This window comes from Equus caballus, chromosome 8 (genome assembly GCF_041296265.1).
Source record: "Equus caballus isolate H_3958 breed thoroughbred chromosome 8, TB-T2T, whole genome shotgun sequence".
Taxonomy (NCBI): Eukaryota; Metazoa; Chordata; class Mammalia; order Perissodactyla; family Equidae; genus Equus; species Equus caballus.
Genome location: NC_091691.1, coordinates 73,963,545 through 73,987,456, shown reverse-complemented (window position 1 = coordinate 73,987,456; position 23,912 = coordinate 73,963,545). Strand labels below are relative to the sequence as shown.

General features: G+C 45.9%; 1 protein-coding gene across 2 annotated transcripts in view; it reads left to right on the top strand.

Annotated features, from left to right (window-relative positions):
- The window catches only part of LOXHD1 (lipoxygenase homology PLAT domains 1), a 168,601-nt gene that overhangs the window by 64,078 nt on the left and 80,611 nt on the right, over positions 1-23,912 (top strand). For both annotated transcript variants that reach the window (XM_070275638.1, XM_070275637.1), the window contains exons 13-18: positions 7,111-7,265; positions 8,779-8,939; positions 14,275-14,351; positions 15,261-15,457; positions 17,909-18,101; positions 23,649-23,809. In XM_070275638.1, coding sequence (XP_070131739.1) covers positions 7,111-7,265; positions 8,779-8,939; positions 14,275-14,351; positions 15,261-15,457; positions 17,909-18,101; positions 23,649-23,809 — 944 coding nt within the window. The remainder of the gene's footprint in view (positions 1-7,110; positions 7,266-8,778; positions 8,940-14,274; positions 14,352-15,260; positions 15,458-17,908; positions 18,102-23,648; positions 23,810-23,912) is intronic.

Genomic DNA, 23,912 nt, shown 5'->3' with positions numbered 1-23,912 from the left:
CTGGTACCTCAATTGGAATCAACCCACAAAGCTGCTTCTTCTCTGAACTCCATGCTCCTGCCTCTGACACAGGCTCCTGCTCTCTAGCCCTCTCATGACTTTGGTGACACCCTACCCTTGAACTCCCTCCAGCTCCTTCCTCCCCACATCTCTCCTGGTCTTTCAGGGGCCAGCCAACTCATGAGTGTGTGGAGGATGGATTTTAGGGGCAAACCTAGAGTCATTCAGGGGAGAGAAAAAGAGGTCCTGGAATTGAGCAGGGATCCGGTAGACTAGAGAGAAGATACATTCAAGAAATATTTTGAAGGTGGAACTGGCAAGGCGTGGTGAATGAATGCTGTGGAAACACAGTGGCGAGATAAACATCCTGCCCAGGAAGTTGGAAGAAACTTTGCAGATGAAGTGACATTTGAGCTAGGTCTTCTAGTGGCGGGAGGGGTAAGGAGGAAGAGCATTTCTACACGTTATGTCTGTGAACATGCTTGTAACATTTGAAACAGGGTAGAAGATATGGAACCATCATAGCTGTTGTTTTTTGTCTTCTGTGATACTATTAAAGAACCATTTCAATGCAACAAAGTCTCTAGTGAGTAGCATTGGGTTGAACGGCTGTCTGTCCTGGCAATAAAGGAATTTTAATGCCTTCCAGGGGGAACTTGGAGTACTTTGGAGCCCATACCAACTCAGATTTCTTCCTCCTCATTGCTTCTTCTGGCTCACTTCAATTTCTCTTGCTCTTGGAACACACCTCTGCCCTCACTCACCTATGCAAGAACTCAGATCTCCTTTTCTGGTCTGGATGCTTCTTTGTAACAGTAAATAGAGCTGGTGGCAACGTGCACTTTCCCACTTGGTACCAGGCGTAATGAATAATGTGCAAGGCTTCCTGGAAATCCCTTAAGTGGAGAGTCTTGGAGTCTTGTAAAATGAGTAAAGGCCAATTTAAAATTCATTCTCTAAGTCTGAAATTGTGTTCTCCTAGTTACTTAAAAAATCAGGTCCAGTCTAACAAGCAGTTAACACCATGTCTGAGAGCCGAGAACTTTTGAGAGTGATCACAGTGATTAACACAGACCAGCTCACAATTTGTGTCCACTCCGCCTTTCCCTCTGGAGCTACGTGAGATAGTGAACCGGGTGGAGTCAGCATTCTCCACCGCGTGCCCAGCAGAGGTGATTCATTCCACTGATGAGCCGGCAAGAGACCCCTGGACTCGGGTGCTGACAATCGCAGCTTTTTAAAAATCGGGCTGAGCTGTAATTTTTAAATTAAAGTACAAGAGACTCTGGTTCTTACCCATCTGTTTAAAGTCTTTCACTGCTGATGGCTAACAATATAACTATTTTTAATTTTCCACAGACTTCTTGCCAGGAAGGAGCTTGGGACCTCAGTGACTGGCTGGGAGGGGGCCCTGGAGAGGATCAGGACCCCTGAGAACTGCCAACCAGTGGACCTTAGCGCTCCCGAACAAAGAGGGCTGGAATTCCCAGGCAAAGGGATTTCTAAATTCCCTCACTAGTTTGCTCCTGGGAATGGCCTAATAGTTACAGCTAAAAAAGCAAAACTGACTTTCATCAAAATTCAGAATAAGTGAGGCTGGTGTTCTCCCCTCTCTTTTGTGCTTCCACGTTTCAGTACTCACTCCCGTTAGTGCTGGTCATTCCTTTTACTGTTAACATCTTCTGCCATTGAGAGTCTAACACAAAAGCATCAGCTTCATTTATACGGAGGCTGAAGGTTTAAAACATTCGGCAGTTGCGTTTTAACTGAGTTGATTGGAGAAGTCAGTGGTGGTTGACTTCAGGGGCTGTGGCCCTCTGAAGAGGCAACGTTGGGGCCAGAGACTTTTTCTCCACCTTGGTTTCAGCTCCTGCCTGTGCCAGCTCCACTCAGGCAGGTCAGCAAACAAGCCTTCTTTACCTTTTCTTCTAACACGTGCTTTTGCCACAGACACTATCTTCATGGACCCACATGTTTAATGGTCACATTTAATGTTCAGATATCTCTACATCTTCAGATAAAAATGAATATATCACTGAAAGAATAATTTGTACAGTGAATTTAAACTTCCTGGCAATTTGTCTCATTCCTCATGTAGCATGTATCAGTATTTCATTTGTTTTCATTGCTAAGGAATATTTCATTGTATGGATTTACCACATTTAACTGTTGATGGGCCTTTGGGTTGTTTCCACTTTTTGGCTCTTATGTGTAATATTGCTATAAACATTTGTGTACAAGGTTCTTTGTGGACATATGTTTTCAATTCTCTTGGATCTATACCTAGGAGTGGACTTGCTGGTTATATGGTAACTCTTTGTTTAACTTTTTGAGGAGGTACCATACTGTTTTTCAAAACAACTGCACTGTTTTGCATTCCCATCAGCGGTATTTGAGAGTTTCAGTTTCTCCACATCCTTTCCAACATTTGTTCTTTTTCTTTATTATTCATTTTCCATGATTATCTTGACTATTCTGGGTCTCTTGAAATTCCACAAGTATTTTGGAATCAGCTTGTCAATTTCTACAAAGCAGTCAGCTAGGATTCTGATAGAGGTGACGTCTTCTCTGGAGATCGATTGGGGAGGTGTCATCTTAGCAATGTTAAGTCTTCCAATTCATGAATACTGGATGCTTTCCCATTTATTCAAATCATTTTTAATTTCTTTCAACAATTTTTTAGTTTTCAGAGCATACATGTTTCACTTGTTTTTTTCCTTTTTTCATTGAGGTATAATTGACACATTATATTTGTTTCAGGTGTACAACATAATGATTCAATATCTGTGTGTATTGAGAAATGATCATCACACTGTCTAGTTAACATCCATTACCATAATAGTTACACACTTTTTTTCTTGTGATGAGAACTTTTAAGATCTATTCTCTTAGCAACTTTCAAATATGCAATATGATGTTATTAACTATAGTCACCATGCTGTACATGACATCCCCATGACTTATTAGTTTTTCGCTTGTTTTCTTAAATTTATTCACAAGTATTTTATTCTTTTTGATGCTGTTTTGAATGGAAATGTTTTCTTAATTTCATTTTTATATTGTTCGTTGCGAGGGAATAGAAATACAGTTGATTTTGGTGTATTCATCTTGTACTCTACATCTTTGCTGAACTCATTTGTTAGTTCTAGTAGTTTTTAGTGGATTCCTTATGATTTTCTACATACAAGATCATGTCATCCATAACTAGAGATAACTTTACTCCTCCCTTGTCTTGTTTCTGATCTTAGAGGGAAAGCATCCAGTCTTTCACCATCAAGTACGACGTTAGCTGTGGGTTTTTCACAGAGACCTTTATGGGTTAATGAAGTTCCCTCTTATCCCTAGTTTGTTGATTTTTTTAAAAATCATGAAAGAGTGTTGGATTTTGTGAAATGCTTTTTCTGAACCTATTGAGACGATCATGTGATTTTTTTGTTTTTTATTTATTGATATGATTTATTACATTAATCGATTTTTAGAAGGCAAACCAACTTTTAGCCCTGGAATAAATCCTACTTTGTCATGGTGTATAATTCTTTTTTCTGTTGCTGGATTTGGTTTGCTAGTATTTTGTTGAGTATTTTTCATTCATAGTCATAAGATATATTGTTACGTAGTTTTCTTTTCTTCTGACATCTTTGTTTGGTTTTGGTAGAAGGGTAATGCTGGCCTCATAAAATGAGTTGAGAAGGGTTTCCTGCTATTTGTTGGAAGAACTTGAGAGGAACTGGTATTAATTCTTCTTGGAATGTTTGGCAGAATTCACTGGTGAAGCCCTTTAGGCCTGGGCTTTTCTTTGTGGGTAGTTCTTTGATTGCTGACTCAATATATTCACTTGTTATAGGTCTATTCAGATTGTCTGTCTCTTCTTGAGTCAGTTCTGGTAGCCATCCTTTTACTTTCAAACTATTCATGTCTTTGAATCTAAAATGTTTCTCTTCTGTATAGCAGATAGTTAGATCCATTATCCATTCTGCCAGTCTCTGTGTCATAAAGAGTCTAACTTCTTTTTGATGTTTGACTGCTGACAGCTTTCAAGCTACATCACTCCCCTCCTCCCTTCTGCCTCATATCTGGGCAATTTGATAAGAAAGCCTGGATGCTCCCTCCCTTGGCACTAGTGGAAAGTTCAAGCCTCAGAAGTCCTGACTCATGCAAGGGAATTCTCACCCTTTAACCACCATAAAATTCCAAGCCAGCCCTGTGCCTCCACCCCCGCCCCTGCTGTCTCAAGCCATTCTGGACCTGCTTGGGAGCCTATCACGTTCTCCCCAGAACTTCTATGAACTCTCCAGAACATTATATGAATAATCCATCTTACATTCATTCAGGATGACCACCACACTCTGCCTTTTGATTGAAATATTTAGTCTGTTTACATTTAATTCAATTACTGATATAGCAGGATTTATGTCTGTCATTTGGATAATTGTTTTCTATATGACTTATGTCTTTTTTTGTTCCTCTGTTCTTACATCACTACCTTCCTTTGTGTTAAATAGATATTTTCTGGAACACCATTTTACCTTTCTTGTTTCTTTTAATATATATTTTTTGAGTTATTTTCTTAGCAGTTGCCCCAGGGAATGATATTTAGCACCTTGACATAACAATCTAGTTCACATTAATACCAACCTAATTTAGATAATATACAACAACTTTGCTTTAATATAGGTTTGTTCCCTGCCCCCTCCTTTGTACCATACTGTCATACAAATTAAATCTTTATACATTATGAACCCACCAATGCAGTTTTATATTTATTGCTTTATGCAGTTGTCTTTTATATAAGATACGAAGAGAAAAGAGTTACAAACAAAAGTTACATATATATTGTTTACCTATTTACCTATGTCATCACTTTTCCTGGTGCTCTTTATCTCTTGGGGTGAATTCAAGTTACTGTCTGTCTACTGTGAAGGGCTCTCTTCAATATTTCTTGTAAGGCAGATCTGCTAGTGATGAATTCTTTCAGTTTTTGTTTATCTGGGAATGCCTTAATATCTCCTTCATTTTTTAACAGACTTTTTAAGAGCAGTTTTAGGTTCAGATCAAAATCCCCCCTGCTTCACTGGCTGCTTCTTCTCATCTGAGTTGTTCATTTCTCCAGGGTTTGAGCTCTGATGTTGATGTCCCTCTACAACCCCTGTCTACATCCTCTCCATAGGAGATCTCATCTGGTTTTGTGGCTTTTAGTGGAATCCATATGCCTGTGATGACCAAGGTCATGTCAACAGCCCTGACCCTCCAGACACATATTCAACTGCCATCTTTCCTCTCTTTATGAACATCTAATGGGTCTCAAATATGTAATGAACAGACAGAACCATTGATTGCTGTCTCCAAACCCATCCTTCTCTCAGGCATCCCTACTTCTTATTGGCAACACTATCCACCTAGTTACTGAAGCCAACAACCTAGGAGTCATCCCTGACTGCTCTTTCCCTCAATTATCTAGATAATCCATCACCAAGTACCAGTGGTTCTACCTCAAAAGTATATCTCTAATATACTGACCTTTCTCCATCTCCACCACACCCCCAGTCCTAGACACCCTCCTCTCTTTTCTAGACTACTGTAATTACTCCTCTAACTGGCATCTCTGATTCACTTCTTCCCCTACAATCAGGTATCCACATGGCAGTCAGAGTGCTCTTTAAAGCACAGATCATATTAAGTTAGTTACTTGCTTAAAGCTCTCTAGTGGCTTCCCATTGTAAGAAGGAAAGATGGGGGTGGGGGAGGAGAAAGGAAAGAAGGAAGGAAGGAAGGAAGGAAGGAAGAAAGAGAGAGAGAGAGAGAGAAAGAGAGAGAGAGAGAAAGAGAGAGAGAGAGAGAGAGAGAAAATGAAGACATACTTCTTACCTTGACCTGTCACACGCCATGTGTCTGGCTCTGTCCATGACAGGGCCTCCTCTCATCCCCCTCCCACTCCCCCTATTCCAGCCATATGGGGCTTCCCTCTGCCTCTGGAACATACACTGCTTATCCCCACATTGAGGCTTCACATTTAATAGCATTCTCTTCTTTCAGAGCTTCTTGTGGCTGGCTCCTAACATTAAAATTCTAGTACAAATGTTACCTACCTGCAGCGAGCTTTTTGGCATCTCTAAATCATCTTCACCCCCTTACCACACTCCTTCCCACTTCCATCACACTCTGTGGCATCACACTATTATCCTATCTTTGTTATAGGTATAACTCAGAGATTTTCCGACTCATAATTTATGACTTTACTGTCCATCTCTCCTCTCTACTCTTCCACTCTCAAATCTAAGGCAAGGTCCATGGGAGCAGGAGTCTGTCCACCTTGCACATTGCTGAATCTCTGCTCCTGTAATGGTGCTTAGCACCTACTAGACTTCAGTGAACAGACAAGGGGCAAGTGAATGGATGAACGAATAATGCACTTTCCAGCTTGTTTTAAGTAACAGGTAAGGCTATGATGTGCAGAGAAGCAGGTCCACCTCTTTCATGGTACATTTTCAACATGGGAAGAAGCTACTGCCCTTCCCACAGTGGCTGCATTTTGTGCCATTCTCTCTGCTTCTCATCCTGTCATGTCCTTAGCACTGGGGAGTTCTGAAGAGAAAGGGAGGCCCAGTTCTGGTTCACAAAGAAGAGTTATCTCACTTGGGAAGACAGGACACGTACGAATTGGAGAACAACCTAAGGCAAAAGGCTGTAGTGGGATGGATGGCATCAAGTGCCAAAACGTTTGAATTAGACTCATGGTCCCCAAACACTGCCAACTCCATCAGAGTCCTCTGGGGGGACTTGTAGATGTGCAGTTTTAAGGATCTCACCTTTGGAAATTAAGATCTGTGAAGTCTGAGACAGAGCTCAGAAATCTGAATTTTTATAAAAGTTTCCCAGGGTATTCAGTTGGTTGGCCAGGATTGGGAACCTCTGTTCTGTCTGAGATTTGTAGATGGGCCAGCCCTTGACTGGTGTGAGATGGGATCTGGACAGCTTGGAGAAAGGGCAAGGTCAGCCTGGGATGAGAGCTGGGTGGAGAGGAGAAGGCAGCGCTTAGAGGAGGGGAGCCACAGGGCCAGGGTTGGCAGCAGGGGGTTGTCAGCCAGTGGTGTCCCTTTCTCTGCTTGCCAGTGGCCCGGTACCGTGTGACTGTGTGCACAGGGGAGCTCGAAGGTGCGGGAACCGATGCCAATGTCTATCTCTGCCTTTTTGGTGACGTGGGGGACACAGGGGAGCGGCTGCTCTACAACTGCAGGAATAACACCGACTTGTTTGAGAAGGGCAATGTAAGTTGCAGCAATGCGTCTCCTGACCCTGACCCCCATTCCCACTGTCTTGTCTTCCCTGCTCTGTTAAAGCAGCACTAATGGCTGGTACTAGGGCCTCAGCCATCAGACAGGCTCGCTCTGGGTGAGGGGAATGGGGAACTACCATGCGTGACACTCACTAGGCTCCTAGGACCATCCAGCTGGGAGCTGGAGAGCCACCCTAGAGGGGACGTGGTCCCCTCCCCACCCCTGAGCTTTGAGAAGAGGGCAGTGCAGGAGGACATTTGGGGAGGTAGGGACAGCAGCTTTCTTCCCTCGGGGGTGGGCAGGCAGGGAAGGAAGCTGGGCACCTTACGTGTGGACTGGAGGACACAGGCTAGTGGAAAGCTGGGGTGCCTGAGGGTGACTTGGGAGCCTTGCCTCCTCCATTAGGCATGACCACTGGGGGCACCCTGTTCTTTTCCTTTTCGGAAGAGAAACAGGAAAGACGCTAAACATAGGGATGGTTGAACTGGCTTCTGCTCCTAGCCTCATTACAAATGTACCGGCTGTGCCCCCAGCCATCAAGTGGGTTCACTGGGGAGGCCATGTGGGGCAACGGGGAAAGAGTCAGGCAGATCTGGGGGCAAACCCAGCCTGGGGCAAATCACTCCATTCTCAGTTTCCCCGTGTCTAAAATGGGAGAAAGGATGCCCACAAGTGGCCTGTTGTTGCAAGGATCAGAGAGGGCAGATGTACTGCCCCTGCCAGCAGACCTGACCCACAGCACACAGTAGGTGCTCAGTAAAGAGTCGTTGTTGCAATAGTGTGAGGCTCAAGGTTGCTCACCAGGTGAGGGGGATTTGAAGACCATCATCACAGAAGCCTTGGTTCTCTCCTTCCTCTGCTGCCGCTTCCTTGATGAGGGCAGGGCAAGCCCTGGAATGCGAGTGGAGGTCTCTCTCCACCCTTTCCTTCTGCATCTTCTGACTCCTTGCCCATCAATCCCACCCTCCATGTTCCTGCCCCCAGAGGCCTCCAGGCAAACTTGGCAACTCTCCAGCCCCTACTGCATCTCCTCTGCCTCATCGTCAGGCAAAACTGTGAAATTAGTAAGACCACTGCTCCCCGCAATCAATTCTAATCGCTCTCCTTCTCAAAAGGGAGCCAGTATCCTTCTGTAGCAAGAAGCCCGAGGAGATTAGCCAGGTGTTAACTCATGATGAATGGTTAGTAACTAATAACAGCTTAACGTGTTCATCTTCCTGGGGGATCTGCCTTTTAGAAGGAGATCACAGGGAATGGCCACTGTTTAACCAAAAAATACAGATCTCAATTGTTGGGAATTTGACATCTAATGACCTTCCAGTGTGAGACATTGGGGGAGGAGTATGACTTCTTGTTTATAGGCAGCCCCTGGCCCATCAGCAAAAGACCAGAGCCCAGCCCATCAGCTCTGGCTTTTCTGATTTGTGGGCCTATGTCTGCTCCTGGTGTTTGGGCCCCAGAGAAGCCACAGTCCAACTGGCCTTGCTGTCTCCTGCCTCTGAAGGCCGACGAGTTCACCATTGAGTCCGTCACCATGCGGAAGGTGAGGCGGGTGAGGATCAGACATGACGGCAAAGGCGCGGGCAGCGGCTGGTTCCTGGAGCGAGTGCTGGTGAGAGAGGAGGGACAGCCCGAGAGCGACAACGTGGAGTTCCCGTGTCTCAGGTATGTGAGTCCCACCTGCTTTTATTTTGGGGAAAGACTCCAGCCTACAACCAAGACTAGGGAACAAAATAGTGGCTGAAGGATGTAGTTGGTGCAAGAAAGAGGTGGCCCTCCTGGTGGCACTTAGACCCAGGCCTCATGTCCCCAGCCCACCCCACAGGTGATGGAACACCAGCATCAGGTGCCCAGTGTGGTGCTACTGTGTCTATTTAAGCACCAAAAGGTTGGCAGTTTTTAACGATAAAATATGACCATTTCAGAATTTAACCGAAAGTTACCTCAGATTGTTAGTTACATACTGACTTAAACTTTTGAACCAAAAGTGTTATTTTTTTCATTTGGATAGCCTTCCAACCACATCTCTTCCCTCTTAATATCTTTTCAAAATATCTTACTATGTTTTCATTTCCTTTACCCAGCTTACTAGAGGGAGAGTTTCTTTTTTCTTAAGCATTTGGATTTCTTTCATAGTCAGTTTGAGCTTCCGTTGACTGCTAGAAGTTTCTGATAGAGACATTTTCAGAAGAAGAAGAAATATCAGCGTTCTTTGTGCTGTCAAGTTGGTCATCCACACTCCCCTGTGGCAATGTCTGGGAGGTGCATGCAGTATGTCTCTCTAGGAGCTTTGGACCAGCCAGGCTCTGCAAACCCCAAGCCCAGGCTGAGTCCTGCACCTGTGGGTGAGGTGCTGGGTGTCCAAGCTCACTTCACCGGGCTGGCCCAGGCTTCTTGCAGGTGGCTGCGCTGAGGAGAGCCCTCCTTGGAGTGGATGGGGGCAAAGTGCCCAACAGCCCAGCAGTGAATGCATTGCTCTTTCTCTAACCATGCACACAGACGCACTCATGTGCACATGTGTGCACACCAACACATTTGCTACAGCTGAATTCCATGATCCCAGGAAGAGCAATTTCCCAGCCATGGAGGGCCACCGGGATGATCTCATGGGACAACAATTGTGAAAGGTTTTGTTCATGACAAAGCCTCTACAGCCTTTGAAGCACAGCCACTCTTAGTATTACGAGGGCTTACATTGAAAAGATAAGGAATGACACAGGCAGTTCCAAATGAGTGGCACTAATAGACAGAAATAAGCCAGAGTAAGGTTTGGGGAGCCAGGGAAGGCTTCCAGAAAGAGGTGGAACTGGACCTGGGCGTGGAAAGAAGGTCAGAGAGCTGATGGATGGCAAGGAGAAGGGAGGGTGGGTCATCCAGGCTGGAGAGGTGGCATGAGGCATGGGACTGAGAGGGTGGCTCAAGCAGAGGTTGGCGAGAGGTACCCTGACATGTGGGGAAGGAGTGACAAGAAGGATGGGGTGAGAGAGTTCTAGTCTCTCTTCAAGTCAATCACTGACTTGTTTGCCCCCTACTGGACCCAGAGGGTGCCTGGCTGAGATGCTGGATGGAAGAGCCTTTGTTGTTTTATTCCCATTCGCTCAAAAGATATTTATTAAGCACTTACCACACACTTACTCCCTGTCCTCATGAAGTTTATAGTCTAGAGGGGAACTGAACAATAAGCAAGTGAATAAACTAAGGAAACCATAATTGCAAACTGTGAGGAGTCAGGTGAGCGAAGCACACAGTGGTGATGGATGCTGATGGAGTGGCCACACTGAGACGGGGTCAGTTAGGGATGGAGAAGGTGGGTAAGGTCTGTCTGCAGAGGTGGCATTTAGGCTGACTTCCTGCAGGATGAAAAGGAGAGTGCCGGGGGAAAGAGCTTGAGGGTTCTAGAACTTCAGTCAGACCAAAGCAGGTGGACAAAGGAGAGGGCGACCAGGTGAGGCCAGAGGTGGACAGAGCCCAGTGTCAGGCAGGGTTTGGTGGGGCTCTTCCATTTTAGGAAGTCCCCTCTGGCTTCTGGGTGGAGGACAGGCTGCAGGGGGCCCAGAGAGGAAACAGGGAGACTGGCAGGAGAATTTTCAGGGTCCAAGATGGAGTGTATTCACTTGCTAGAGCTGCCATAACAAAGCACACAGAATGGCTCACACAACAGAATTATTGTGTCGCAGTCCTGGAGGCCAGAGTCCAAAATCAAGGAGTCGGCAGGGCCATGCTCCCTCTGAAGGAGCTCTGAACAGGCTCTGCTCTGAGCCTCTCCCCTAGCTGTAGCCACAGGTGCTCCTTGGCTTGTAGATGGCTGTCTCCTCCCCATGTCTCTTCATATCATCTTCCTGTTATGTGTGCCTGTCTCTTTGTCTAGGTTTCCCCTTTTTAAGAGGACACTAGTCATTTTGATTTAGGGCCCACCCTGATGACCTCATTTTAACTTGGATGCCTCTGTAAGGACACTTTCCAGATAAAGTCGCACTCTGAGATACTAGGGACTAGGCTACAGTGTATCTTTTTGAGGGAACACAATTCAACCAATAACACTGCAGCTTGGCCCTGGTGGTAGCAGTGAAGGTGGGGAGAAGGGGCTACACCAGAGATGGATCCTAGGGGTAGAGTTCTTGGGACTTGCCCATAAGAGAGAAGGGAATTGGAGATCCTAGTTTCTACCTTTGGTAGGTGGGTAGAGGTCATGTTCTCTACTGAAATGGGGAGCGTGGGGAGGAAGGGTTGAGAGGTGGGGATGGGCTGGACTCTGGAAGTCTAGTTGGGGCATGTGAGGTGTGAGATGCCTCTGAGTGAGCAGGCAGGAAGGCCTTGATAAAGACATTCAGGAAATGAGAGCATAGAGATGGAATTTAAAGCCAGGGAAATGGATGCAATCCTTTAAGAGGAGTGTCGATAAAGAAAATGGTGAGGATTGAGCCCTGGGGGCAGGTCAGGAAGAGGAGGGAAACCTGGAAAGGGGCTGATAAACTGTAGTGATTACACTGCCTGCGTTTCCCCAGGCATGGTGCAGGGGGAGCTTGGGACCAGGAGTCTAGCCGTCTGCCTGCTGTGTGACTGTGGGCAAATTTCTTAACTCCTTTGGTCTTCTGTGCCTTCCCGACCAGCACGTGTCTTACGGTGATGGGGAGGGTGAAATGAGGTTGCACTTTGAAAGGAGCCAAGTCTGCTGCAGACACAGGCAACGCCGAGGATGCTGATTGTAGGGCAGAATGGGAGCTGAGGCCCCTGAAATACCCCAGCGCCCTGGCTGCCCCCAAACACCTAAGAGGTCCTGCATTCTTTAGAAATGGATTCTTACGTCTTGCTGAGGCATTTGGTGATGGCATTTGCCGACTCAGGACCCGGGAGGAATTTGAAGAACCTGAAGCTAGAGCCTGAGCTCACACACTGCTTCTTTTTTCACCTGAGCTGCTATTTTAACTTCCTGGGTTCCTGGGTGAGGAGGACAAACCAGGCCTGTTTACCAAAACTTCTCTGCCGGGATCAGGGCGTGGCGAGCGTTTTAGCTACGGCAGGTGTGTATTTGTGTGTGTGTGTGTGTGTGCATGCATGTGCATACTTGCACATGCTTGTGAGTCCAGGGAAAGAGTAATAAAATCCCAAGCAGACTAGCTTATTCTTTTAGCAACATCTCACTCTGAAACTGGGCTGAAGTGTTTGAAGCTGACAGAAAACGGCTATATTTGGAGATATCTATTAATATCCCATAAGTGTTTAGGTGGAAACTGAAATGACAAGTCATAGTTTCCTTTCACCGCCGGGGAGGGCCTGGGGATGGAGAAGTGGTGGAGAGAAGGAGGGGAGAGCCGACGGGATTCTCCGATGGCCGAGGGCCTGCCAATTTTCCATCCTTCCTGTCCTTGGGAACGGCCAGGGCTGCATCACAGCCTCCTCCCCTGCACCTCCATGTCTGTGGGAGAGGCCAGAGCGACCTCACAGGACAGACAGAGGGGGAGGTTCCTAATGGGTTGAATGGAGGGGTTCTAGCCAGCAGTCGCCTGCTCCCGAATGTCTCTCCCTTCCCCTGTTGCCAATGCCAAGAATTCTGCAATTGTATCTTCATGTCTTGGAATAGCAAACGTTTTTTGGCGTTCTAGACTCACAGCACCAAAGCCCATGGGAAGTGTAACAACTGAATTGTCGGTTAACATTTTAGTGCTAGCTAACAGCCGGCTGACGGCAAGGTCCCCTGGGAATTAAGATCATGTGCTTGAGGAAGGCAGGTGAGAGAGCAGAGACTGGGGAGAACACAGCATTGCCTGCATTGGTCCTAGGGACCAGGTATTGCCAGAGAGGACTGTGGGTTAGGGAGGCCTGAGCTCTGTGTCAGGGGGACCTGTGAGGAGGCAGTGCCTGGGCTTCCTTGGATAGGTCCTATGGCCTGGGAATTGCCTTCCTCGTGGGAGTGTAATAGGGTGGACGCAAAGACAAGCAGCAAGATGGAGACAAGTGGAGAGACACTCTGGTCAGGAGGGAAGTGTCTTGGTTTCCCCGTTGCCCTGGAGAATACAGAGTGTTTCTTCTGCTGTCATCACCCTGTATCACAGACCGTCTTGAGTACTGGAGCCCGGACAGCTCGTGCTTCCACCACTGTCTGATTTCTCAGGCTGGGTCTCCATGCTCAGTCGGGACAGTGCTTTTCAGATGAATCAATCCAATATCTTTCCCCCTGGTGGATGACCAACAGAGAGCTGGGGCCACAGCCCACTCCGACATATTGTTGGATCACAGCTATCAAACGCCAGCCCTTCAGGGTCCAGACCCAGCTTCTCCTTGTTGGCAAATCTCATTCATCCTTGAGGACTCAGATCAAAGCACCTTCACCACAAGCCTTTCTCATTTCTCTGAATTTCTGCTGCATTTACTTTGGTCCAGCATCCTTCTTTGTCTTGGTCTTCAGTGCCTTGGCCAGTCAGTCCTATCTTCTTAACCAGACTGTAGGTTCTCTAAGGGCTGGGCTGTGTCTTATTGGTCTTAGTGTATCTTCTCCACCTTCTCTGCACCCTAGAGCCCTCAGCACAGTGCCATGCGCATGGTAGGCTCTTAGAAAAAGAGGTGGTTGTTTTTGATGATAACAGTGACACAGATGTTCATGGCTTTTAGGACAAACTTTCTACCATGACTGCCAAGGTCCGACATCAAGTGACCCTGCAACCTCTCCAGCCACATCTGCCAGCACTCTACGCTTCACTCACTGCATTCCACCCACACTGGCCTTCGGTCAACTCATCTCAGCATATATTGTTCCATCTGGAATGTGTCTCCCTCCTCTCCTGGTTAACTCCTTGTCATCCTTCCAATCTCAGCCAAATATTACCTCCACAGGGCAGTCCTCCCTCCCTAGGGGGATCCTTTGTTCTGAGCTCTTGTAGAACTGTTTTCCCTAGCAGAATTCAAAGCTCTGGCCTCCATGGTGACTCTGCACGAATTGTGTGATGGTTGGTTGTCAGCCTGCCCCAATCAAAGAGCTAACGGCCCCCTGTTTGCCCACCAGGTGGCTGGACAAGGATAAAGACGATGGGCAGTTGGTCCGAGAGTTGCTGCCCAGTGACAGCAATGCGACACTGAAGAGTAAGTTGTTGTGATGACCAGGTGTGATGGGTGTGCCCTTGGTGAGACAAGTACCCTCCCTCGGCTACACAGAAGCAAGCCCTTGGAGAAAGCACGTGCTCTTCACTTCATTCCACAGAGGCAGCGCTGGGGAGGGTGGAGAGGAAGAGGCTCTGAGGGAGGACCTGGAATTCTTTGTCTGTCTGCGCTGTGCACACAGTCTCTTTGGATGAGGGGTTCTGGACGCATATGGGCCCCTGCCGATAAGAGTAACAAAAGCAATAACATTGGCTACAAAGGACTCACCTTTCCCCAGATGTTCTTATCCTCCCTTGTGAACAAATGACACAGACCTTTCTGGGTGATAAAACGGAGTGACATCAGCATGGTGTCTTGTTTAAGAATAGGGAGCTTTAGGTCCACATTAGGCTTTCACTCCTGGATGGCTACTTCTTAACTGTTGACGTCTGGAGCCAAACATACAACCTTTTGGCGCTCAGATTCCTCACTTACAAAGCTGAGGTCAGAATAGTTAGCAATCATACTGCGTACAGAATGTGCTAAACACTGTCTGCAAAGGTTGATGCTCCCTTTGCCTCCATTTCCTCATCCATCAGATGAAAAATTGGATGAGGTGGCTGCTGTAGATCCTTTAAGTTTTTTACGCTTTAGTATGGCATGATTTCAGCACGTTCACGCCCTGTGGGGCAGGCCGAGCAGGTATTAGATTCTGATGTTGGGGATGAGGGAACTTCACGGAAGTGGGGGGAGACCTCCCAAGTCGCAGGGCTACTTAGAGCAAGAGTTGGGTTGCTGACCCCTCACCTAGTGTCCCACCTGGGGCTACAGACTGCCTTCTACCTCCCCGCTTCTTCCTGCTGGGCCTGCACTAACCCACTCTCTTCTTGCCTTCTGCCGTGGACTGCTCAGACTTTCGCTATCACATCAGCTTGAAGACTGGGGACGTCTCTGGGGCCAGCACGGATTCCAGAGTCTACATCAAGCTCTATGGGGATAAATCTGACACCATCAAGCAAATTCTTCTTGTCTCTGACAATAACCTGAAAGACTATTTTGAACGTGGCCGGGTGGATGAGTTCACCCTCGAGACCCTGAACATTGGAACTGTAAGTCTTCTTTCCAAACCACGTAACATCATCTCACCCATCCCCATGCATATATCCACACATGGGTTCACACACAACACACACACACACACACACACACACATACTCCCCTACACCTGGGTTGAACCCATTGTGAAGGGAAAACAATGCCTACTTGGTACGTTGTTTTTCAGTGATGCCCTAGAACAGTTGAAGCTATGGGAACAGTGATTAAGCTCCCAGAGTCTCTTTGGCTATGGATTGCATGATTTTAGTGGCTGTAGTCCCAACATTTCCTTTACCTCCATATCCAGGACCCGTGTACCTGGGTCCCAGACACCAGAGAAGGGGACATGGGTGTGCAGGGAAAGAAAAGAGCAGAAGGAAAACTGAAAAGAGGGGCCAAAAATACTTCCCAATTCCAAACTTGGATTTGAGTGTGCATCAGAACTATGCCCAGGAAACTTGTTTCGGTGCATACTCCCGAGCTACAACAGAGAGATTCCGCCTTAGAAGATGGGACTCAGGATTCTCTTTCTATCAAGACTCCAGGTGACCGTGCTGCAAGTGGTCTGAGCACTTCGCCTGGAGAAGCATGGGTCTCCCTCTCTGGTCTTGAGTGTCGGAAACACTTCCAAAAATGTCTGAGCTGGGCTTCTTGTTACCGCCTCCTCTCTCAGGGCTTGGCTTGTGGAAATTGAGACAGTAACAAGCTCCCCGGCTGCAGCCTCACCTTTCCTGGCCCCTTCCGCTCTCCGGGAGCCTCATCCTATTTCAGGTGCCCCACCAAAAAGCACTCTGGTGAGAGAGCACATGTCAGTCATTTACATCTCAAAGATAATGAGCTTAAGTCAAGTTTTTCCTTGATCAAAATGTATTTACATTTGGAGCTGAATTAATAATTGTAAAGTGAAATTCTATTCCCTGTACTAAGGGTTTCTGGGAGCAGCCAGCAGATAAATGAGACATCTGAGGGCAGGATGGGGGCATTTGGGGCCTTCCTTGAGTTTCTGGAACCCCCTCAACAGGCAGTGTGGCCAAGAGGTTGGGAGCGAGGACTCTGGCTGCCGACTGCCTGAGTCTTAGGTCCCACGTGTCCACTTACCTGCTGTGTGTGCATTTCTTAACCTCCCTTTGCCTCCGTTTTGTCATTCATAACAACCAGGGATCCTAACGGGATTGCTGTTAGCGTTAACTCTGTTAGTAACACACACATGCGCATGTAGGAAGCGCTCGTTAAACCCTGGCTGTTACTCATAGAACAACAGCTCCATGTCAGGTGCTAGGTGGTGTGGAATTGAAAGACAGTCCCTGCCCTCAAGGAGCTTCCTGTCATATCAGGTAGAAGACACCTGTCCCCATCTTTACTCATTCAGCCGGTCACTCCCTAGGGCCATCCCAGTCCCAGCACCACAGAAAGATGAAGTTCTCCCATGTCCCTTAGCACACACCCAAAAGGCTCTCCAGCTGTATTTGTAAACGTAGCTGGTTTCCTTCCACAGTTCCGGGGACCGGGCTACATGCACTAGGCTATGGCGGTGTTTCTGTTACCAGCTGCAAAAAGACACTTAGCACAGTACTCATGAGAGTGAGGGCAGGGCTCGCACAGGTGGTTTTCTAAATCTGGCCTTTTGGCACCACACTCGGCTAGCGTCACTCTTCCAAACCATCACAGAGGGAACCTGGGGGGCTGGAAGGGATCTTGAAGGCCATCTGATAATTCTGTCTGATGTTGGAACTGCCCTGTTTATAGCATCTCAAAAAAAACCATAAAAGCAATTTGAATATTGAAAAGCCAAGTACATATAAGGATGGTAACATGACCATGTATGAGGTCACCCATGTTGCCTCTGGGCAAAGATGTTAAAATGTGAAATAGCAAAGCAATTGGACTATCCAGTGTTGTTGGAAAGAGAAAAATTGTTCTCCAGGTGCAAGAGGGAGGGGAGGAATTGGGCACAGAACCACAGAGCTCCACATATTCTGTCGCCTAAAGGATGGGTATGTCAAAGAAGAAATGCAGAAATACTCACAATAGTGTATTGTTTAAAACAAAACAAAGCCAGATCAATACCATGGCTACCAGAAGCAGATGGTTAACATTTTGAACGTTTGCTTCCTTGTGCAGCCACCCCATTATTATTAAGTACACATTAAGTACACCACCTAACAATATTAAGTACATATTGGAGCTTTCAAAGTTCATGCCACACCTGTTCCCCCTCGTGCTTCTCACAACTTCCCCGCAGGTGAGTTGGACTAAAGAGAGAACAGAGGCTCTGGGCAGAAGAGCTGGCTGATGATGGAGAGGACTGGTACCCAGCCTCTGACTGCTGAGCCTTCCCCGCTCCTGGGGGAGATGAGACTGGGTTGAGGAGAGCAGGTTGCGCCAGTGTTTGGGGGTAGGGATGGGAGTATGGAGGTTCCCAAGCACCGGCTCCTTGCTCACCTGCTCTCTGGGTTTCCTTCCAGATCAACCGGCTGGTGATCGGGCACGACAGCACGGGCATGCACGCCAGTTGGTTCCTGGGCAGTGTCCAGATCCGAGTGCCCCGCCAAGGCAAGCAGTACACCTTCCCTGCCAACCGCTGGCTGGACAAGAACCAGGCCGATGGGCGCCTGGAGGTGGAGTTGTATCCCAGCGAGGTCATGGAGATCCAGAAATGTATGGTGCTGGGACCATCAGCATTGTTTCCCCTGCGGGATGGGGTAGTGGGGAAGGAGGAGGGACTATGGGGTGACCTGGGTCTTATCTCCAAGGAGGGCTTTCAATTGTCTCTGGCATCATGGTTCTGGGAGGGAAGAAGGGCTCATTTTACAGATGGGGAGACTGAGGACTCAATGGCTGAGACACATTTTTCCTGGGTTAAAGGCAGCAAATCGTTTTCCTAAGAAATGTACCTTCTCAGTCCTGTGTACAAGAGGAGTTTGAGACAAAGTCTGTGTCTTCCCCTGGGAAAACTGTCTAGGGAGATAAAGCTGTTTATTCATTCATTTATTCAATAAGTACATATTGAATGTTTCTCTGTGCCAGCACTGCCCTAGGCTTTGTAGAGGCGGCTGTGGGCAAAACAGAACCAATCCTTGTCCTCATGGATTTACATTCCACCAGGGGAGACAAACAAAGAATACACAAGAACTATGAAGAAAAGGAAGCAGGATAAAGGGTTAGGAATGGTGTCGGGGTGAGGGACCTTTATGGACAGGGTGGCGACATCTCTGAGTGGAGGTGAAGTTCAAAATGATCTGGCTGCCCATTGCACATGACGTGAGAGCCCTAGATTATGGTAGGGGTCGGAGAGACAAGAGGCCATCTAAAGGGTCAGGAGGACAGCAGGATCAACACCAGGCACAGAGAATGTGACTTCCCTCACCTCTGCGTTTCTGCACCTCCCCTGAAAGCAGCTGTCAAGGCTCACATCCACAGGAAGCTTCCCTGGAAAGAACCCCATCCAACACACCTCTTCCTCTTCCAGAACTCCTGTGTCTTTCCATGTGTGCATTTTCTCTCCTCAAGTTCCTTGAAGGCGGTGTCCCATTTACGTGCTTTGTAATGGCACCTGCCAGTGTGAAGAATCAACTCTTTCCCTCTTTTTATAAATTAAAACATTTCCACCAGAGTAATATATGCACCAGTTAACAAGACGCAGATAAAAACACAGTAGTTTCCTTACCTACCTCCTCCTCCTCCCTCATCCCCCTTCTTCAGAGGTAACAAATTTTTAATTGCTCTAGCTTTTTCTCTGAAATTTATTTCCATATTTTCAATAATATGCTTACCAATTTGTTGATTTTTCAGTCCTAGGCCTTAACTATTGACTTTCTATTATAGAAGAGGAGGATTTCGCCCTTTTCACATGTGCACATGGATGGGTGTCTGCGTGCACACACACACACACACACACACACAGTTCCCCTCCTTCCAGCATTTGATAAAATTACGATATTCAATTTTTACATTATTATGACCATGTAAATATTATTCACTGCTGAGACAACTACTGTATGATAATTACATTTCAGCTTTTGTACAACTTTTTTTTCTGGAGTTCCTAATAGCCTCATCTTTTTGTTTGTGTAGTTTTCTATATATCCATCTATATACCCACCCATCAGTATGAGTTTGCTAGGGCTGCCCTAATGAAATACCACAGACTGGGGGCTTAAACAACAAAGTTTTATTCTTTCACAGTTCCGGAGACTGGAAGTCCAAGATCAAGGTGTCGACAGGTTGGGTTTCTTCTCAGACCTCTCTCCTTGGCTTGAAGATGTACGCTTCTCGTCGTGTCCTCACCTGGTCTCTCCTCTGTGCATGTGCATGTCTATGTCTTACTCTCTTCTTATGAGGATACTGGTCATATTGGGCTGGGACCCACCTAATGGCCTCATTTTACCTTCATCACCTCTTTAACAGCCCTATCTCCAAATACAGTCACATTCTGAGATACTATGGGTTAGGGTTTCAACATATCAATTGAGGAGGACACAATTTGGCCCATAAACCCCGCCTTATGCCCATATCTCCAAAGGAACTAAAATCCTTTTCATATATTCAAGCCCAACAGGAGTTCTGTTGGTTTCCTCTCTGTCTCCTTCTCCCCACTCCCTGCTCAGGACATTCCTTTAGGAACCTCTGTCTTCCTGCTTTCTATGCTGCCATGAGGCTGTCCTTTGGAACTTCCTTTTTACCATCTCTTTGGAAACTCCTTTCTTCTTTCTCCTGGGTTGGATTTCCTCTTTCCTAGATGTCATGTCTTCCTCTTCTTTAGTTTATTCCCTTATTTTAGTAGAACACATTCTCCACTGGGAGCTTCCTGAGAACAGGTGGATGGAAGAGAAATGTGGAGACCTTGCATGTCTGTAAGTGTCTTTAGTCCACTCTCACAGTTGGCCAATAGTTTGGCTTATTATAGAATTCTGAGTTAAAACTCATTTTCCCTTAGAGTTCAGAAGGAATTATTCTACCATATTCCAGCTCCCAGTGTTGCAGTTAAGAAGTCTGCTGTCATTCTGCTATTTAACTCTTTGGGTATTTTTCTCTCTGAGAGCTTATGGGATCCTATTTTTTTTTTTTATTAATGTTATGATAGATTACAACCTTGTGAGATTTCAGTTGTACATTATTGTTAGTCATGTTGTGGGTACACCTCTTCCCCCTTTGTGCCCTCCCCCACCCCCCCCTTTTCCCTGGTAACCACCGATCAGATCTCCTTGTCAATATGTTAACTTCCACCTATGAGTGGAGTCATATAGAGTTCGTCTTTCTCTGACTGGCTTATTTCGCTTAACATAATACCCTCGAGGTCCATCCATGTTGCTGCGAATGGGCCAATTTTGTCTTTTTTTATGGCTGAGTAGTATTCCATTGTGTATATATACCACATCTTCTTTATCCAATCATCAGTTTCTGGGCATGTAGGTTGGTTCCACGTCTTGGCTATTGTAAATAATGCTGCGATGAACATAGGGGTGCAAGGAACTCTTGGGATTTCTGATTTCAGGTTGTTAGGATAGATACCCAGTAATGGGATGGCTGGGTCATAGAGTATTTCTATTTTTAACTTTTTGAGGAATCTCCATACTGTTTTCCATAGTGGCTGTACCAGTTTGCACTCCCACCAACAGTGTATGAGGGTTCCTTTTTCTCCACAACCTCTCCAACATTTGTCGCTCTTGGTTTTGGATGTTTTTGCCAATCTAACGGGTGTAAGGTGATATCTTAGTGTAGTTTTGATTTGCATTTCCCTGATGATTAGCAATGATGAACATCTTTTCATGTGTCTATTGGCCATATTTATATCTTCTTTTGAGAAATGTCTGTTCATGTCCTCTGCCCATTTTTTGATCGGGTTGTTTGTTTTTTTGTTGTTAAGCCATGTGAGTTCTTTGTATATTATGGAGATTAACCCTTTGTCGGATAAGTGGCTTGTAAATATTTTTTCCCAATCAGTGAGCTGTTTTTTTGTTTCAATCTTGTTTTCCCTTGCCTTGAAGAAGCTCTTTAGTCTGATGAAGTCCCATTTGTTTATTCTTTCTATTGTTTCCCTCAACTGAGGAGTTATAGTGTTCGAAAAGATTCTCTTGAAACTGATGTCAAAGAGTGTACTGCCTATATTCTCTTCTAGAAGACTTATTGTTTCAGGCCTAATCTTTAGGTCTTTGATCCATTTTGAGTTTATTTTGGTGTGTGGTGAAAAAGAATGGTCAATTTTCAATCTTTTGCATGTGGCTGTCCAGTTTTCCCAGCACCATTTGTTGAAGAGACTTTCTTTTCTCCATTGTAAGCCCTCTGCTCCTTTGTCAAAGATTAGCTGTCCATAGATGTGTGGTTTTATCTCTGGGCTTTCAATTCTGTTCCATTGATCTGTGGACCTGTTTTTGTACCAGTACCATGCTGTTTTGATCACTGTAGCTTTGTAGTATGTTTTGAAATTGGGGATTGTGATTCAGCCAGCTTTGTTTTTCTTGCTCAGGATTGCTTTAGCAATTCTCGGTCTTTTGTTGCCCCATATGAATTTTAGGATTCTTTGTCCAATTTCTGTGAAGAATGTTCCTGGGATTCTGATTGGGATAGTGTTGAATCTGTAGATTGCTTTAGGTAGTATGGACATTTTAACTATGTTTATTCTTCCAATCCATGTGCATGGAATGTCTTTCCATCTCTTTATGTCATCGTCAATTTCTTTCAAGAAAGTCTTGTAGTTTTCATTGTATAGATCCTTCACTTCCTTGGTTAAGTTTATCCCAAGGTATTTTATTCTTTTCGTTGCGATTGTGAATGGGATTGAGTTCTTGAGTTCTTTTTCTGTTGGTTCATTGTTAGTGTATAGAAATGCTACTGATTTATGTATGTTGATTTTATACTTATGGGATCCTATTTTTATCCCTGGCATTCTGAAATTTCATGATGTCCTCACTGCCTTTGTGATTTTACTTTCATCCATTGTTCTGGCAACTTGTGTGCTCCTTCAATCTTAGAAGCACTTTTTAGTTCCAGGGACATTTTCTTGTATTATTTCTTTGATAATTTCCAACTCCCTGTTTTCTGTTCTCACTAGAACTGAACTTTGAATTAGATGTTGGGCTTCCTCCAGTTTTCTTATCTTTTCACTGTCATTTGTCGTTTTGTTCTTGGGAAATTTCCTTTTTGTTCTTGAGAGCTGTCCTTGACTTTATCCTTGCTGTGGAATATTTCATTTCAGCTATCACATGTTAATTTCCAATAGCTGGTTCTTGCTCTCTGAATGCTCATTTTTATCTATCCTAATTTTGTATAATCCTGGCTGCCTGCTGTTCTGAGAACCGAGGGAGGGAATGGGGTTGGAGGTTCTCTCCATCCAGAATGCCAGCTTTTACTGAATCCCCCTGTTGTCCATGTACTAGCCTACCCCTGCTGCCAGCTGAGCTTGGTATCTCTAGTTCAACTTCTTCAGGCTGTCAGCCGGTCCTCTAGTTTGCAACCCTCAATTTCTCACATTGCTATAGTAATGGAAGATCCTCCATTTTGTTGAAAATCATAGTCTTAACTTGAAAAAAAAAATCGTGATATTGCCTTATAGCATTACTGAGAGGGCAAGTCTTGTATGAGTCACTTTGAAAAAATGTGGTCCCACAGTTCTGGAAGACATTTTGCTCTCCAGTGGGAAGTGCCCTCTGGTGGTGCATACTTGTAACACATTTCTACCCTCCAGTAGCCTGATAAAGTATTACTTCACCATACAGACAACTCTCTCTTATAGATGTATCTGCCGATGTCATCTGACAGGGGCACATATTTAAATGAAAATTATAATTTCAACCCTTTGTCCCTTAGTGAAAATAAGGAAAAGAAACAAACACAGACTTTACTTCTTTTTGCCCCCTGGTGTCTGCCCAGGGGTAGGCACTCAACAGAGAGTGTCAGCTGTTGTACTGACTACTCCTCACTCCTGGTTCCAGAGGACACATGTGGCTCAGCGGATGACTGGGCCTTGGAGTCTGATTGCTTGGGTTTGCCATTTCCACCACCTACTCAACTCCTCTAAGCCTCAGTCTGTCAACCTGCAAAGTGAGAATGATGGTACCTACATGATGTTGATGAGAGGATTAGATGAGATAATGCCCATGAAGCACCAGACACATGGTACAGGTGCGGGAAATGTTTGTTTTGTTGCTACCATTGCTATTGTTACTATTTCTAAATTTCCCATTTCTCCCCCACGGGCCTGCCCAGTGGTCCACTACGAGGTTGAGATCTGGACGGGGGATGTGGGCGGCGCAGGCACCACTGCCAGAGTCTACATGCAGATCTATGGTGAGGAAGGCAAGACAGAAGTGCTCTTCCTCTCCAGCCGCTCAAAAGTTTTTGACCGGGCCTCCAAGGACATGTTCCAGGTGTGTGTGGGTGAAACAGTGGGGGTGCCAACAGAGGGCCCAGTGGAAGCCTGAAAATGAGGGATCGGACTAGATCAGTGGTTCTCATCCCTGGCTTCTCATT